This window comes from Mobula hypostoma, chromosome 3, assembly GCF_963921235.1.
Source record: "Mobula hypostoma chromosome 3, sMobHyp1.1, whole genome shotgun sequence".
NCBI classification, from domain to species: domain Eukaryota; kingdom Metazoa; phylum Chordata; class Chondrichthyes; order Myliobatiformes; family Myliobatidae; genus Mobula; species Mobula hypostoma.
Genome location: NC_086099.1, coordinates 70158213 through 70173690, shown reverse-complemented (window position 1 = coordinate 70173690; position 15478 = coordinate 70158213). Strand labels below are relative to the sequence as shown.

Here is a 15478-nt window from a genome sequence, read left to right as displayed (position 1 = left end):
TGAAGTGGAAGGATACATCAGCTCCCACTTTGTCACAATGGTTCTCTCAAGTGATGCTATGTCTTAGTTTGGAGAAAATTAGAAGTCGAACCTTTGAACCTTTATTTGATTTTGAGAAAAGATGGGGCTCATTTGCTCGTTATTATCATTTGAGTTAATTGATATTTTTCCACGATCTAATTGTAAATTCTTTTAGTATATTTTCTTTTCTTGCTGGCGGTTTGATGTTTATTTTTAGAAGCTATTTGTATGACGCATGGCTCTGGGATGGTACACCTAATGGGTTCTCTTTTTTTTCTCACTTTTCTGCTCAGTAGGTTTTTTTGTTATCACAAAATTTTGTTTTCAATCTTTAAGATGATAGTTTTTTTTGAGGTATTGTAAGTGTTGTTACTTCGATGTACTCATGTTATTTTTCCTATATATATACACACACACAATAAAAAGATTTGAAAAGAAAAGGTTTGCTAAGTATGCCTGCAGAAAAAGAAAGAGAATCTCAGGGTTGTATGTGGTGACATGTTTGTATTCTGATAATAAATTTTACTTAGACTTTTACTTTGACTTTGATTTTGATGTCAATGTTAAACTTTTAGGGAATAGAAGATCACAACCTACTAGCTGGGCATCTTGCAATGTTTGCAAACGAATTTAATCTGGCACAGGATCTATATCTGGCCTCCAGTTGTCCAATTGCTGCCCTAGAGGTAAGTGTGTTTTCTTAATGCAAGCCCTCAATCTTTCATTGTGTTTCAATTTTTAAAGGATGGTTAGTACTTTTAATGCATTTTGTGCTCCCTTTGCTCTTTAAAATATTGGTTCAAATTTGTAGAAGACAAAATATGGTAGTGGTTAAGCCTGTACAAAATATTTAAAATGCACCATACTTACATGCCATAATATTGCTGTAATTGCCATTATCAATAAGATGGTAGGAAGAGTATAGTCTCACTCATTTATTTAATATCTGCGTACAAGTAGAGTACTGCATTACTCCACACAATCCATATGTAGAAGTAGAGCTGCTAGTAGGACTTTACTTCACAGAATATTGTTCTTATCGTGCTATAATAAGACCACAATGATAACTGTTGGATCTTTTAACCCTGCAGTGATGTCTTTAATGAAATCATGTACTTAAAGTTTCAAAAGTAGTATTAATTTTTTGGTATAATAGATGCTATATTTGAAATTTTTTTCCAAAATACTTATTGTTATGTTTGAATTATGATAGTTATTTTTATGCTTTACTACTGGAGTGATATGCATTTTATTGCACAGATGCGGAGAGACTTACAACATTGGGACAGTGCTTTGCAGTTAGCAAAACGATTGGCTCCTGATCAAATTCCATTTATCTCCAAAGAATATGCTATTCAACTGGAATTCACGTAAGTATAAATGTGGACAGAATAGAACATAGAACAGTACTGCACAGTGTTGGCCCTTCAACCCATGATTTTGTACTGACCTTTTAAGCTGTTCCACAATCAATGTAACCTTTCCCTCTTGCATAGGCCATAATGCAACATTTTCTTTAATCTATATGCTTATCTAAGAGTCTCTTAAACGTCTCTAATGTATTAGACTCTACGATCACCCCCACCAGAGCGTACCAAACACTTACGCCTCTCTGTATAAACAAAACTTGCTTCTGACATCTCCCCTAAACTTTCCTCCGTACCTTAAAAAAATGTACTCTGGTAGTAGCCATTGCTGCCCTGGAAAAAAGGAACTAACTGTCCAATCTAGCTATGCCTCTTCTAATCTTATAAGACAAAGAATCATTGGTTTCTAGTTTTCCATTCTCAGTCATTGAAACTCTCTATATTTTCCTGCTCAAATAAAATGCTTAAAGTACTTAATAACTTGAATATATTTGATCAAAAGTAATTTTGAATTACCATCTGAAAATCTTAAACATTTCTGAATGTATAATATCTTCCTTTAACCAGAATTTGCAGATAATTTACAGTAAAAGTTACATTTTTTTCATTTTTATACCAGATAATTTACCCTTGGTAAATGTGGACAATGCACTTTCTACTGACCAAGGACAAATTGCCTGTATGCTGTGGCCCAATATTTTTTTGCATGTAAATGTATGATTTTCTGACAATTCTAAAATTAAAAAAAATCAATACACATAAAAATCACTCTGTATATGTTGAAAAAAAAATATGATAATTCTCCTCATCCACAAATAGATGAGTTATATGTAAATGAAATTACAAAACTACTTCTATGTTTTAGATTATTGATAAAATTTTGCTTTCTGTTGCATTGACAATATGTGTTTTTCAGGGGCGACTATGTCAATGCATTGGCACATTATGAGAAAGGCATGGCTGGAGACAATAAGGCAAGCTATCATAAGTTAATTTGCCACACTTAGTTTTACTTTCCTTCAGTGATATATGGATTTACAGAAGGCATTTAACGAAGTCCCACATACAGGGCTAGTTCACAGAATTCTGGCCCATGAAATAAATGGGTTGGTTGCATGATATAAAAATTTGGCATATGGTCAAAAAACAGAGTGGTGTGGCAAATGAACGTTACACCGTAACAGTGAAACCTAGATGTGTATATTTGAAAGAGGTAGGGCACATCAAGAAAGCAATTGGTAAAGCATTTTGTTACCTGGCCTTCATAAAAAGCTTGCAAATCAGGGAAACAATTTTGAATATTTTGGAATGCTAATTAGGCCACAATTATTATGTCCAATTCTGGTCATATATATAAGTATAAAAGGCCATGAAGCCCTAGAGAGGCCACTGTAGTAATTTATTAGGATGGTTCCAGATGTGAAGAGTTATGTAAGTTTAACGTGGAGAAGCCAGGATTGTTCTCCTTGGAGCAAAGAAAATTGAGATTTAATAGAGCTGGTCAAGATTATGACTCATTTGGATAGGATATAGAGGGAAACTGTTCCCATTACAGATGGGTCAAGGACCAGGAAACAAATAGTTAAAGTTTTAAACACAAGATATTAGACTAGATTATGAGGACACTCAGTCCTCGTTTATTGTCATTTAGAAATGCATGCATTAAGAAATGATTCACTGTTCCTCCAGAGTGATATCACAAAAAAAAACAGGACAAACCAAAGACTAACACTGGCAAAACAACATAATTGTAACATATAGTTACAGCAGTGCAAAGCAATACCATAATTTGATAAAGAACAGACCATGGGCACGGTTAAAAAAAAGTTCTGATCGACTCCTGATAGCAGGCGGCAAAAGGGAGAAACTCTCCCTGCCATAAACCTCCAGGCGCCGACAACTGCCGATGCGTTGGAAGCACCCGACCACAGCCGACTCTGAGTCCGTCCGAAAACTTCGAGACTGTGACCAGCCCCTCCGATACAGCCTCTCTGAGCACCATCCTCTGCTGAGCGCTTCGACCTCGCCCCGGCTGCCGAGCAACAAGCAAAGCCGAGGACTCGGGGCCTTCTCCTCCGGGTATTCTGGATCACACAGTGGCAGTGGCAGCGGCAGCGAAGCGGGCATTTCAGAAGTTTCTCCAGATGTTCCTCCATGCTCTCACGTCTGTCTCCATCAAATCAGGATTGTGCACGGCACCCTACTTGACAGATAACAAATATCATTCACTGGAGTGGCCGCTGTGCACTGCCGTCTTCTCCTCCTCCTTACCCAGATATGGGAGAATATGAGCAAAATCTTTGCTCAGCAGGTGGTGATGATCTTGAAACATAAGAGCAGAAGAAATTCTATCAAATCAAGTCTTTCAGAAGTAAATTGAGGAGGCATTTAACGGAAAACAATTTTCAGAGCTTTGGGAAAATAACAAGCAAATGGCTCTTAATGGAATACTGCACTGGAAATCTGCATAGGCTTGAACAGCTTCCTTTTGAGCTTAACATTTCTAAAAGGCTAAATAATCTCAGATAATATTGAATCAAGAATCATATTAATTCCTCAAAATGTTCACAGAAAATCAATGCCCTGATTGTGCCTGATGGTACAGAAAGATTGAACTTGATATTAGAATTACACTGACAGCTGGAATTCCCCATCAGTACCAGGGACCTATATTAAAAAAACTTTATTGTCCATGAAGTGCCTAGGGAGATAGTGAAACAGACACTATAAATGCATGTCTTTTTAATTTGGTTATGTTAATGTATGTCTTTGTATTAATAATCTAGTAAATATTTTGGACCTTCCTTAGAATTTTTTTCCATATAATTTTAAAAGCATAATTAATAAGAAGAGGAAGTTATTAATTTATTGCATTGGCAACTTAGTACTTTAAACTTAATTTGCATATTGATTCTATAAGCCTCCTCAACATTTTCTTTCTCTTTTAAAAACGTGCAGTAATTTTTGATTTGTCTAGTGAAGGTGATGAACCAAAATCAAACCTTATCTGAATAGAACAAAATGTAAAGCGTTTGAATATATTTGGGGATAAAACAGGCGAGGGACAATTGAAATTCATTTCAGAGACCTGAAAAGTGGGGACAGATTAGAGGAGGACCTTTCACTTACTTAATGGAAAGCAAACAACATGCATGGAAATTGAGAGACTCCCAAACCCCCAACAATAAATTGAAGTTATCCAGCAGTGCTCAGTGGTAGTGGGTCATGAAAACATTGTATTGGGCCATTCATATAATGTTTAGGCACAATACTACGCACAGTTCTGTTCAGTACTATACAGGTCTGCATAAATTGAAGAAATACAGTGGAGATCACTCAGAGTTATCAGGGGAATGAGAAACTGTGGTTATAGGATCAATTGTGACTCACTGGAAAAGGCACTGAAAGAGGAAAGACTTATTCTCTGGACTCAGAAAAATCATGGATGATTTAGACCACGACAGACTGTTTAATCACTTTCAGAATTATGGAAGATAGGAGCAAAGTATTTTTAAAACCACTTGTTTAATCCTGTCTGACATGGTTGAGCCAGAAAACATTAAAAGAGAATGCTTTCAAAAGTAAGCCATGGGGGCAGTATTTCAGTGAACGACTAGTTGGTTTACAGAAAAACTTACAAGAAAGATTGTGATGTTACTAATCTTAATATAAAATTTGATTTTGGTTCATCATCTTCACTAGTGTGCTTGTAAGTAAATGTGATGTTTGATCTGTAATTCCCAAGAATCCATCTAAGGTCCCTTCCCCAGACCATCTTGTAGTATAATTGATATAACATTTGCTGTCATCATTATGATCATTGAGTTGTATGTCTACCCTACTGCCATATGATGGCACAGGTGATTCCTGATCTGTTTTTATCTAGCAATTTCTGTATGCCTTCTCGTCTTCAGTTTTAATGAAGAGAATACACATCAAACATCATAAACTTTTCTCTTTCCAGTGGTTTATTTCTTTTGATTTGAAGTCATTTCCATCCACCTTTTCTCTTATGTTTTTGCTACTACTGTTCTGCACATCAACCCACTTCTTGTCTGTTGTATGTCTACCTAATTATTTATGATAATTATTGCTTACTGGTATATTCTACTCTACATAGTACCTTGACCATGACGAAACTTGTTCAGCCGGAATTGCAAGAATGTCGATACGTATGGGGGATATTCGACGTGGAGTCAACCAGGCAATCAAACACCCCAGCAGAATTTTGAAGAAAGACTGTGGTGTTATTCTAGAGAGCATGAAGGTATAATAAGAATTGTGGATAAATTGGTTCTTCAATTTAACTACAGGCACAAGCAAAATTGTGATGATATTGAAGCATTTCAAAAGAACTTGTGGAACTCATGATAGTATGGTTTGGTGGCTAAATTGATGTCTGTAAGGCAATGGGCATGTTGATTTAAACCCAAAATAAAATTATGGATGTCAATAAAAACAAAAAAATTCTGGAAATACACAAGAGTTCAGGCAGCATCTGCAGAGAAATACTGAGTTAATGTTTCATGTCAGTTATCTTTCAGCAGATCTTTCCAGCATTTTCTGTTTTTATTTCAATTTTCCAGTATTTGCAGTATTTTGCTTCCTGAAAAAATACTTGCTGTCCAATAAATAATCACTTAATGCCGATGTTCAGTACAACTGGGCTCAAAGTGGCATCGATTCTGGAGTACACAAACATGACTACGCTTTAAACTAGTAGTATTCCAATGTGTGGGGGGTAGCCCTGAATTAATGGCAGTTGGGAGGTAGATTATGGGGTGAGGGAAGAAATAGAGCAGGATTGAACAAGGCAAATGAGACAGTCATGAGAACTGTCTCACTTTTAAAGAAAGGTCTGGATGAAGGCATATGCACACAAAAACAATGTGTCTGCGTGTGGTGAGACTGTAAGCAGATGTATGCATGTGTTCTAAGTCTACACAGCGCAATCTGGTTTTTAATTGTCTTAAACTTTGCTATTGCTCTGTCCAGACGCTGAGAAGCTAAAAAAAATGTTGTTCTGTCTAGGCCATGTGTACAACAGGCACACATGTTAATGGAAGATGTTGGTGTACAATTTATTTTATGTGGAATCAAATTATCCTAAGTCCCAGGGCTGGTTAAAAAAGGCAATTCTTCTTTTGAATAACAGGATGTGTAGATATATGAGCCATAAAAGTTTATTTTCTAAAAAAAATTGTAAAATATAAAATAAGTTATGTCCTTGGCATAACATTCACAAATTCAGATCTTCCCTTAGAATAAAAAAACAGTTTAAATCCTTAATTTATGCAAGCAACTTGCAAACTTTAGAACAGAAAGCTTATTTCTCTTTAAGATACTCTTCACACATTTCACTACTGACTATTCACTTAAGAAAAGATTTTATGGATAAGATATCCCATGTATTAGTTTATTTGAAAGGAGAATACATCATGCACATTATGCACTTTTGAAGTTCATAAAATTTCACCCTTTGTGTTATTTTGCACTGTATTTTATAAATTAGATTTATATTAGTGTTTTTGCTTTAAATATGCTGTTGAACTATCCTTTGCTTTGAAGTTCAAAAAATGATTTTGCAAATATTTGTTTCCAAAGAGCTCTTTCAATTGACAACAATATTTTGAAAGTTTGGAGCACTTTTGTTCTTTCCAGTTTACCACAGGACACCGTTGAGAAATGCTCTATTGTTTTAATAATAAACAGAATGTTATTTTAAGAGAAACATGAGAAAATCTGCAGTTGCTGGAAAGCCAAGCAACACACACAGAATGCTGGAGGAACTCAGCAGGCCAGGCAGCGTCTATGGAAAAGAGTAAACTGTCAACATTTCGGGCCGAGACTCTTAATCAAGACTCTGATGTTCTGATGAAGTGTCACAGCCTGAAATGTTGACTGATTACTCCTTTCCATAGACGCTACCTGGCCTGCTGAGTTCCTCCAGCATTTTGTGTGTGTTGCTGTTATTTTAAGAAGCTGTTTTACATGCAAAAGTATAAAGTGGCCACTAAAGTTCCCTGTTAATATTACAGAACTAAATGAAATTGAAATATAAATTGAATAGAAATAAAGAACCATCACATGATTATTTCCATACTGTAAGTTTGTTTTACTTACAGCAATTCTCTGAGGCTGCTCAATTATATGAAAAAGGACAGTACTATGAAAAGGCTGCATCTGTTTACATTCGTTGTAAAAATTGGTAAGGAAGTGGTCACAGATACTGTATGTTATTCTTCACATTAAAAGAAATGCATGGTCTATTATCAACTCAAAAATGTCATAAAAATTGCAGCTGTTTCAGCAAGCTTTTAGCACGGGTTCAAACTTCTTGGTTAAGTCTTTTTCTTATTGTGGGAAAAAAAATTGAAGTGGGGTGGGTGGTGGTGAAGAGAATAAAATGCTGGACAAACTCAGCTAGTCAAACAGTCATCTGTGAAAGTAATACTAGTTAAGTTTTGAGTCACTGACCATGTATTTTCCATTTGGGGAGAGAATTTCCAATAAAGGTTTTTTTTGTATTGGAAATATTTAGTTGCAGAGCACAACAGCACAGAAACAGGCCCCTCAGGCTGTGTAGTCTTATTCACATACCTACACAAACTTGCCCCTGCATCTGCATCTACCATTTCCACTAGCAGTTTGTTTCACACCTACACCACCCTCTGAGTAAAGAAGTTCCCCCTCAGATTCTCTTTAAATATTTCACCTTTCACCCTAAACCTATCAACTAGTTCTAGTCCATAAAACCTTAGGACCACATGACATTAGGGCATTCGGTCCATCGAGTCTGCTCCGTCATTCCATCATGGCTGATCTCAACCCCATTCTTCTGCCCTCTCCCTGTAACCTTTGACACCCTGATTAATCAAGAATCTATCAACCTCCGCCTTAAATATACCCAATGAACTACCCTGCACAGCTGTCTGTAGCAATGTATCCGCAAATTCAGCACCTCTATATTGTATAGGTTTCAGTGAGATTCCCCTCATTCTTCTAACTCCAGCAAGTACAGGAACAGTACCATCAAACACTTTGTTAACCCTTTTATTCCTCAGACCATTCTCATGAGCCTCCTCTGGACCCTCTCCAATGCCAGCATAGCTTTTCTTAGCTATGGGGCCCAAAACTGTTTACAATAGTCCAAGTGCAGTCTGACCAATGCCTCAGCATTACATTCTAACTTTTGTATACTAGTTCTTTCAAAATGAATGCTAACATTGCATTTGCCTACCTTACCACCGACACAACCTGCAAGTTCACCTTGCACTTCCCTACACTATATTCCATCTGCCACTTTTTTGCCCATTCCCCCAATGTGTCTAAGTCCTTCTGCAGACACCGAGCTTCCTCAACCCTACCTGTCCCTACACCTACCTTTGTATCAGCTGCAAATTTGGCCACAAAGCCAGTAATTCCTTCATCCAAATCACATGAAAAGAGGTGGTCCCAACTGTGACACCTGCTGCACACTACTAGTCACTGGCAGCCAACTAGAAAACCAGAAAAATTAATTCCCATTCTTTGTCTCCTGCCAGTCAGCCAATCTTATATCCATCCTAGTACCTTTCCTGTAATTCCATGCGTTCTTATATTGTTAAGCAACCTCATATGTGGCACCTTGTGAAAGGCCTTTTGAAGATCAAAGTAAACAACATCCACTGACTCTCCTTTGTCTGTCCTGCTTGTTATTTTCTCAAAGAATTGCAACAGATTTGTCAAGTAAGATTTCTCCTTAAAGAAATGATGCTGACTTTGGCCTATTTTGTCATGTGCTTCCAAGTATCCTGAAACCTCATCCTTAATAGTAGACTCCAGCATCTTTCCAACCACTGAAGCCTGTAATTTCCTTTCTTCTGCCTCCCTCCCTTCTTAAGGAGTGGAGTGACATTTGCAATGTTCCAGTCCTCCAGAACCATTCCAGAATCTAGTAATTCTTGAAAGATCATTATTTATTCATCCACAATCTCTTCAGCTACCTCTCTTGGAACCCTGGGGTGCAGTCCATCTGGTCCAGGTGACTTTAGACTTTTCAGCTTCCCAAACACCTTCTCCTTCGTAATGGCAATGACACGCTCATATTTCTGGCACTCTGACTGATGCAAAATATTTATTAAGTTTGTCAGCCATTTCTTTGTCCCCTATTACTACCTCTCCAGCATCATTTTCCAGCAGTTCAATGTCCAGTCTCACCTCTCTTTTACTCTCTAAATATCTGAATAAACTTTTAGCATCCTGTTTTATATTACTGGCTAGCATTCCTTCATACTTCAACTTTTCTCTCAATATGGCTTTTTAATTGCCTTCTGTTGGTTTTTCAAAGCTTCTGAATCCTCTGCCTTCCCACTAATTATTGCAATATTACATGCCCTCTCTTTTGCTTTTATGCATTCTTTGACTTTCCTCGTCAGCCACAGTTGCCTCATCCTCCCTTTAGAATAGTTCTCATTTTTGGGATCTATCTTTTTTGCGCCTTCTGAATTTTCCCCTCATAAACATTAGCCAGTGCTCTTCTGCTGTCATCCCTTCTAGTGTCCCCTTTCAGTCAACTTTGACCAGCTCCTTATTCATGCCTCTGTAATTCTCTTTACTCCCTTGTAGTACTGATACATCCGATTTTAGCTTCTCCTTCTTGTATTGCAGGGTGAATTCTATCATATTACGATTACTGCCTCCTAAGGATTCCTTTACCTTAAGCTTCCTAATCAAATCTGGGTCATTACATAACACACAATTCAGAATTGCTGTTCCCCTAGTGAGCTCAACCACAAGCTGCTCTAGAAAGCCATCTTGTAGGCATTCTGCAAATTCCCTTTCTTGGGATTCAGCACCAACCTGATTTTCCCAATCTGTCTGCATATTGAAATTTTTAATGATTATCATAACATTGCTCTTTTCACATGCTTTTTTCTATCTTCTGTTGTAATTTGTAGCCCACATCCCGGCTACTGTTCAGAGGCTTTTGTACAACTCCCATCAGGATCTTTTTACTCTAACCGTTTCTTAACTCTATTCACAAAGATTTTACATCTTCCAATCCTCTGTCACCTCTTTCTAAGGATTTGATTTGATTTTTTACCATCCCACCCCCTCTGCATACCTGCCTATCTTTTCGATACAATGTGTATTTTTGGATGTTAAGCTCCCAAGTATGATTATCTTTCAGCCATGACTCAGAGATGCCCACAACATTATACCTGCCAATCTCTAATTGTGCTACAAGATCACCTACCTTATTCCCTATACTGTGTGCATTCAGTCCTGTATTCATCACCCTTTTTGATTTTGACCCCATGTTACAATTTAATGCATCCCACTGACTGCAATTTTGCACTATCAACTGCCTGTCCTTCCTCACATTCTCACTACACACTGCATCTAGTGTATACCAACTGCCCTATCCTTAACTGTATTATTCTGGGTCCCATCCCCCTGCCAAATTTGTTTAAACTGTCCCCCACAGCTCTAGCAAACCTGCCCAGTAGGATATTGGTCCACCTCATGTTTGGGTGTAACCTATCCTTTTTGTACAGGTCATACATTCCCCAGAAGAGATCTTAATAATCCAGAAATCTGAAATCTTACTCCCTGCACCAATTCTTCAGCCATGCATTCATTTGCCATATCATCCTTTTCTTACCTGCACTAGCATGTGGCTCAGGCAGCAATCCAGAGATACTACCCTGGAGATCCTGTTTTTCAGCTTTCTGCCTCACTCCCTATATTCTCTCTTCAGGACCTCCTTTTTCCTACCTATGTCATTGGTACCGATATATACCATGACATCTGGCTGCTCACCTTCACCCTTTAGAATCCTGTGGACCCAATCCAAGACATCCCTGATCCTGGTACCTGGAAGGCAACATACCATTTAGATATCTCTCTCACATCCATAGAATCTGCTTCCTGCTCCTCTAACTGTGGAATCCCCTATCACTACTACACACCTCAACAGTTGGTAGAGGAACTCTGCAAGTAGATAGAGATGCAAGCTATGGGGGATTGGGAAGTTAGGAAGGGTTGGAGCTTAGTTGAAAAGGAAATTAGCTATTTAGGTGAATGCTTGTAGGAGTTGGGATACAATAAGCTGCAGAGGAGAGGTACACACAACATGGATGGGCTGGATTTATTTATTGGCTCCTGAAATAGACTGCAGTTTGCAGACTAAATACAATCATTTTTTAAAAATCTATTACATTATTTCACTATTGACTGTGTAACTTCAGTAAGACATTTTGATTTATTTTTAAACCCAGGGCAAAAGTTGGTGAACTTCTCCCTCATGTAACATCTCCTAAGATACACTTGCAGTATGCAAAAGCTAAAGAAGCTGATGGCAGGTACTGTTATGTGCAACTGAAATAGAACTGTAATAGGTAACCTGCAGTGAGAAGCACGTACGCTGATAATAAAAGTTACTTTGAATTTTGAAAGAACACAAATTTCAAAGTTCATATATTTGGGTATAAAGGTTCATTTCAATTTGTTTGCCTTTTCTTCCTATTCCTTAATACCATTGACTAACAAAAAATATATTAGTACCTTGAGAACTTGAATTGACCAGCATCTATTGCCTGTCGAGGAAGTGAAGTTCCATATTTTAAGTGTTCTTACAGTTTAACTGGTAAATAGCCTTGTCCAATGTAAATACGTCTCCTGTTGTGTGGAATGCCAAAATATTGGAGTTAGAAAAGACAATATTGTTGCATTTAACATCAGGTCCCTCTGTAAGTTTCAGCACATTACTTAGCATGTAGACGATGGGCTATGCAGCCTCCTCTGTGGCGCAAATTTCTATGATTTCCAATCTCCACTTTCTTAGTCAAGCTTCTTAAAACTACCTTCTTAATACAATTGACTGATGTGTCCTAATGAGCAATTTACATTTTAATATAAAGTACTGTTTAAATGATTTAATAATGCTAATTTAACATTTCCAAATTATACTTCTGATTAAATTTTAATGTGAGCTGTTAATTAATGGAATAATCTGCTGATATCCAGGTTGTTCCACCATTCCATGAACGGTTAGAAATACTACGTAAATATTTAGTTTGTACTCAATTACACTACATTATGACTGTAGCCAAGCTGTCTAATTATATCAGCACTTATTTCATTCTGATATATGGTATTCTGAATTCTGAACCTCAAAATTAGTACTTTATAGCAGGTGGTAAGATCATATTTCAAAAATCTTCCCAAGTCGTTTCAAACTTATCCAACTGCAGATTCAGAATGGGCTGGGCAGGAATTGACTTACTAAACGGTTATGGGTTGGTTGTTGAAACCTTCAGGGAATAGTGTGCCTCTATTTCAGCAAGTTTTCTAGGTCATGTGTCCCCAGTTGCAGGAAACCCTCTGGGTTAAAGAGAGAACGGCAGTATCCATCAACAGAAGAAATTCTGCAGATGCTTGAAATCCAAAGCAACACACACAAAATGTTGGAGGAACTTAGCAGGTCAGGCTGCATCCATGGAAATCAATAAACAGTTGATGTTTCAGGTAGAGACCCTTCTTCAGGACTGGAGTAGCCGTACTTAGTATCAATATCCATACTCTGGATATGACTTCCTTTCTACCCCTCCCCACATTTCAAAAAGCTTGCACTGTAAACTCTCTTATCTATTTTTGATATCATGGGAATAATAATTATTGTATAGAACTAGTGTTAAATAGTTTAATACCTACTCTTCACTGCCAAGACTATGTCGTATTTTGGGAATTTATAATTGAACGGCATTCTTGTGCACTTTTAGATATAAAGAAGCTGCAACAGCTTATGAAAATGCCAAAGACTGGGACAATGTAATTCGAATTCAGTTGGATCATCTCAGTAATCCAGAAGAAGCTGTTCGTATCATCCGTGAAACCCAGTCAATTGATGGAGCCAAAATGGTAGCTAGGTATGGCATCTGATTTAATTAACTAAAATTACCTACATATGTACAAATTTTGGACTAGTGTGACCTGATAGAGATAAAATAAAAAAGTTTAGTCACTGCATACAAAATCGCTTTGTTTCTATAGAAACAATAAGGTCTTTGAGGATATGGACTCTAGCAGTATTGCTAAGCTTGGCTATCCAGTCTCAGCAACTTGATGAAATAAAGGTACATTTGTATTGTATGGTCAGAAATGTCATCCTTTAAGTCAGATGGTTTGACAAGACTCTGTGTCCACCTCCCTAGTCAACTATAAAAAAAAGTCAAAACATTGTACAAATTTTTCAGATTTCTTTGTCCAGATTCTTCGTTGCATCAACCTATGCAAAATAGATCAATTAATTCTTTAGTTTATTTAATGGGAACATTCTCAGAATGCAAGCGATATAATGTAAATACTAACTAATCTATTTCTGATTGCTCTTTTAATTGTTAACCAATTGTACATTGTACTGTATTAACTTTAGAACTTTGATATTAAATTAACAAAAACTTAAGCTTGTTTAAAAAATTAGCTTGCTCATTAGTGTTATACACAAGGCACTGTCTTATAAAGAGAGTTTTCAAGATCTTGGCGTCAACACTTCTTTGTGCAATTGGCTCCTTTATTTCCTCACTTGGAGACCACAGTCAGTTCAGATTGGCAACAACATCTCCTCCGCAATCTCCATCAGCATAGTGCATCTCAAGGCTGTGTGCTTACTCTGCTCTACTCGATTTACACTTATGACTGTGTGGCGAAGTACAGTTTCAACGCCATATTCAAGTTTGCTGACAACACCACTGCCATAGGCTGAGTCAAAGGTGGTGATGTGTCAGCATATGGGAGGGAGACTGAAAATCTGGCTGAGTGGTGCCACAACAACAACTTACTCAAGCACTAGGTTTTTTTTTACTTAATGTCAGCAAGACCAAAGAGCTAATTACTCACTTCAGAAGGAGGAAGCTGGAGGTCCATGAGCCAGACTTCATTGGAAGTTCAGAGGTAGAGAGGGCTAACAACTTTACATTCCTCAGTGTCACTATTTTGGACGACCGAAGAAAGCACGGCAGTGATTCTACTTTCTTAGAAGTTTGCAGAGATTCACCATGACATCTAAAACTTTACAAACTTCTATAGATGTGTGGAGAGAGTATATTGACTGGCTGCATCACAGCCTGGTATGAAAACACTAATGCCCTTGAATAGAAAATTCTACAAAAAGTAGTGGATACGGCTCAGCCCATCACGGATAAAACTCTCCCCACCATTGAGCACATCTACATGGAGCATTGTCACAGGAAAGCAGCATCCATCATCAGGGACTCCCACCATCCAGAACATGTTTTCTTCTCACTTCTGCCATCAGAAAGGTACAGGAGCATCTGGACTCACACCATCAGGGTTCACGAACAGTTATTACCCCTCAACCATCAGGCTCTTGAACCAAAGGGGATAACTTTATTCAAACTTCACTTGCTTCATCATTGAAATGTTCCCACAACCTATGGACACACCTTCAAGGACTCCTCATCTTATGTTCCAATATTTACTGCTTATTTATATTTTTTTCCTGTCTTTGTATTTGCAGTTTGTTGACTTTTGCACACTGGTTGAATGCTTAAGTTGGTGCAGTTAAATTATTCAATTATGGATTTATTGACCATGCCTGCGAGAATATGAATCTGAGTTGTATATGGTGACATACATGTACTTCGATAATAAATTTACTTTGAACTTTTGTTTTAGATTCTTCCTGCATCTTGGTGATTATGGCTCTGCCATCCAGTTCCTGGTGATGTCTAAATGTAATGACGAAGCCTTTCGCCTTGCACAGCAACATAATCAGATGGAAGTTTATGCAGACATCATTGGTAAGCCTATATTTGGGAGAAAGCTGTACCAACTGCTGGCAATGGGAATTGTATAGATACTGTAGGTACTTGATGGTTGGCATCAACAAGGTGTGCCCAGGGCCTGTTTCTGTGCTGTTTGATTCTAATATGTTGGATTATTCTTTCTTCACATATACTCGCAGACCTACCAAGCTGTTTTTGTTTTTGATTTCAGATGTCCAGTCTTCACAGTATTTTACCTTTGTGTCTTGTCCTGACCGCATTTGAATCAAGCTCTTAAGTTTTGTCAGACGTTCATTTACA

General features: G+C 37.5%; 1 protein-coding gene across 2 annotated transcripts in view; it reads left to right on the top strand.

The window, feature by feature from the left end:
* wdr19 (WD repeat domain 19) overlaps positions 1-15478 on the top strand; it is a 111013-nt gene that overhangs the window by 71429 nt on the left and 24106 nt on the right. For both annotated transcript variants that reach the window (XM_063043291.1, XM_063043290.1), the window contains 8 exons: positions 597-707; positions 1282-1391; positions 2305-2362; positions 5509-5655; positions 7514-7596; positions 11651-11734; positions 13154-13300; positions 15069-15193. In XM_063043291.1, coding sequence (XP_062899361.1) covers positions 597-707; positions 1282-1391; positions 2305-2362; positions 5509-5655; positions 7514-7596; positions 11651-11734; positions 13154-13300; positions 15069-15193 — 865 coding nt within the window. The remainder of the gene's footprint in view (positions 1-596; positions 708-1281; positions 1392-2304; positions 2363-5508; positions 5656-7513; positions 7597-11650; positions 11735-13153; positions 13301-15068; positions 15194-15478) is intronic.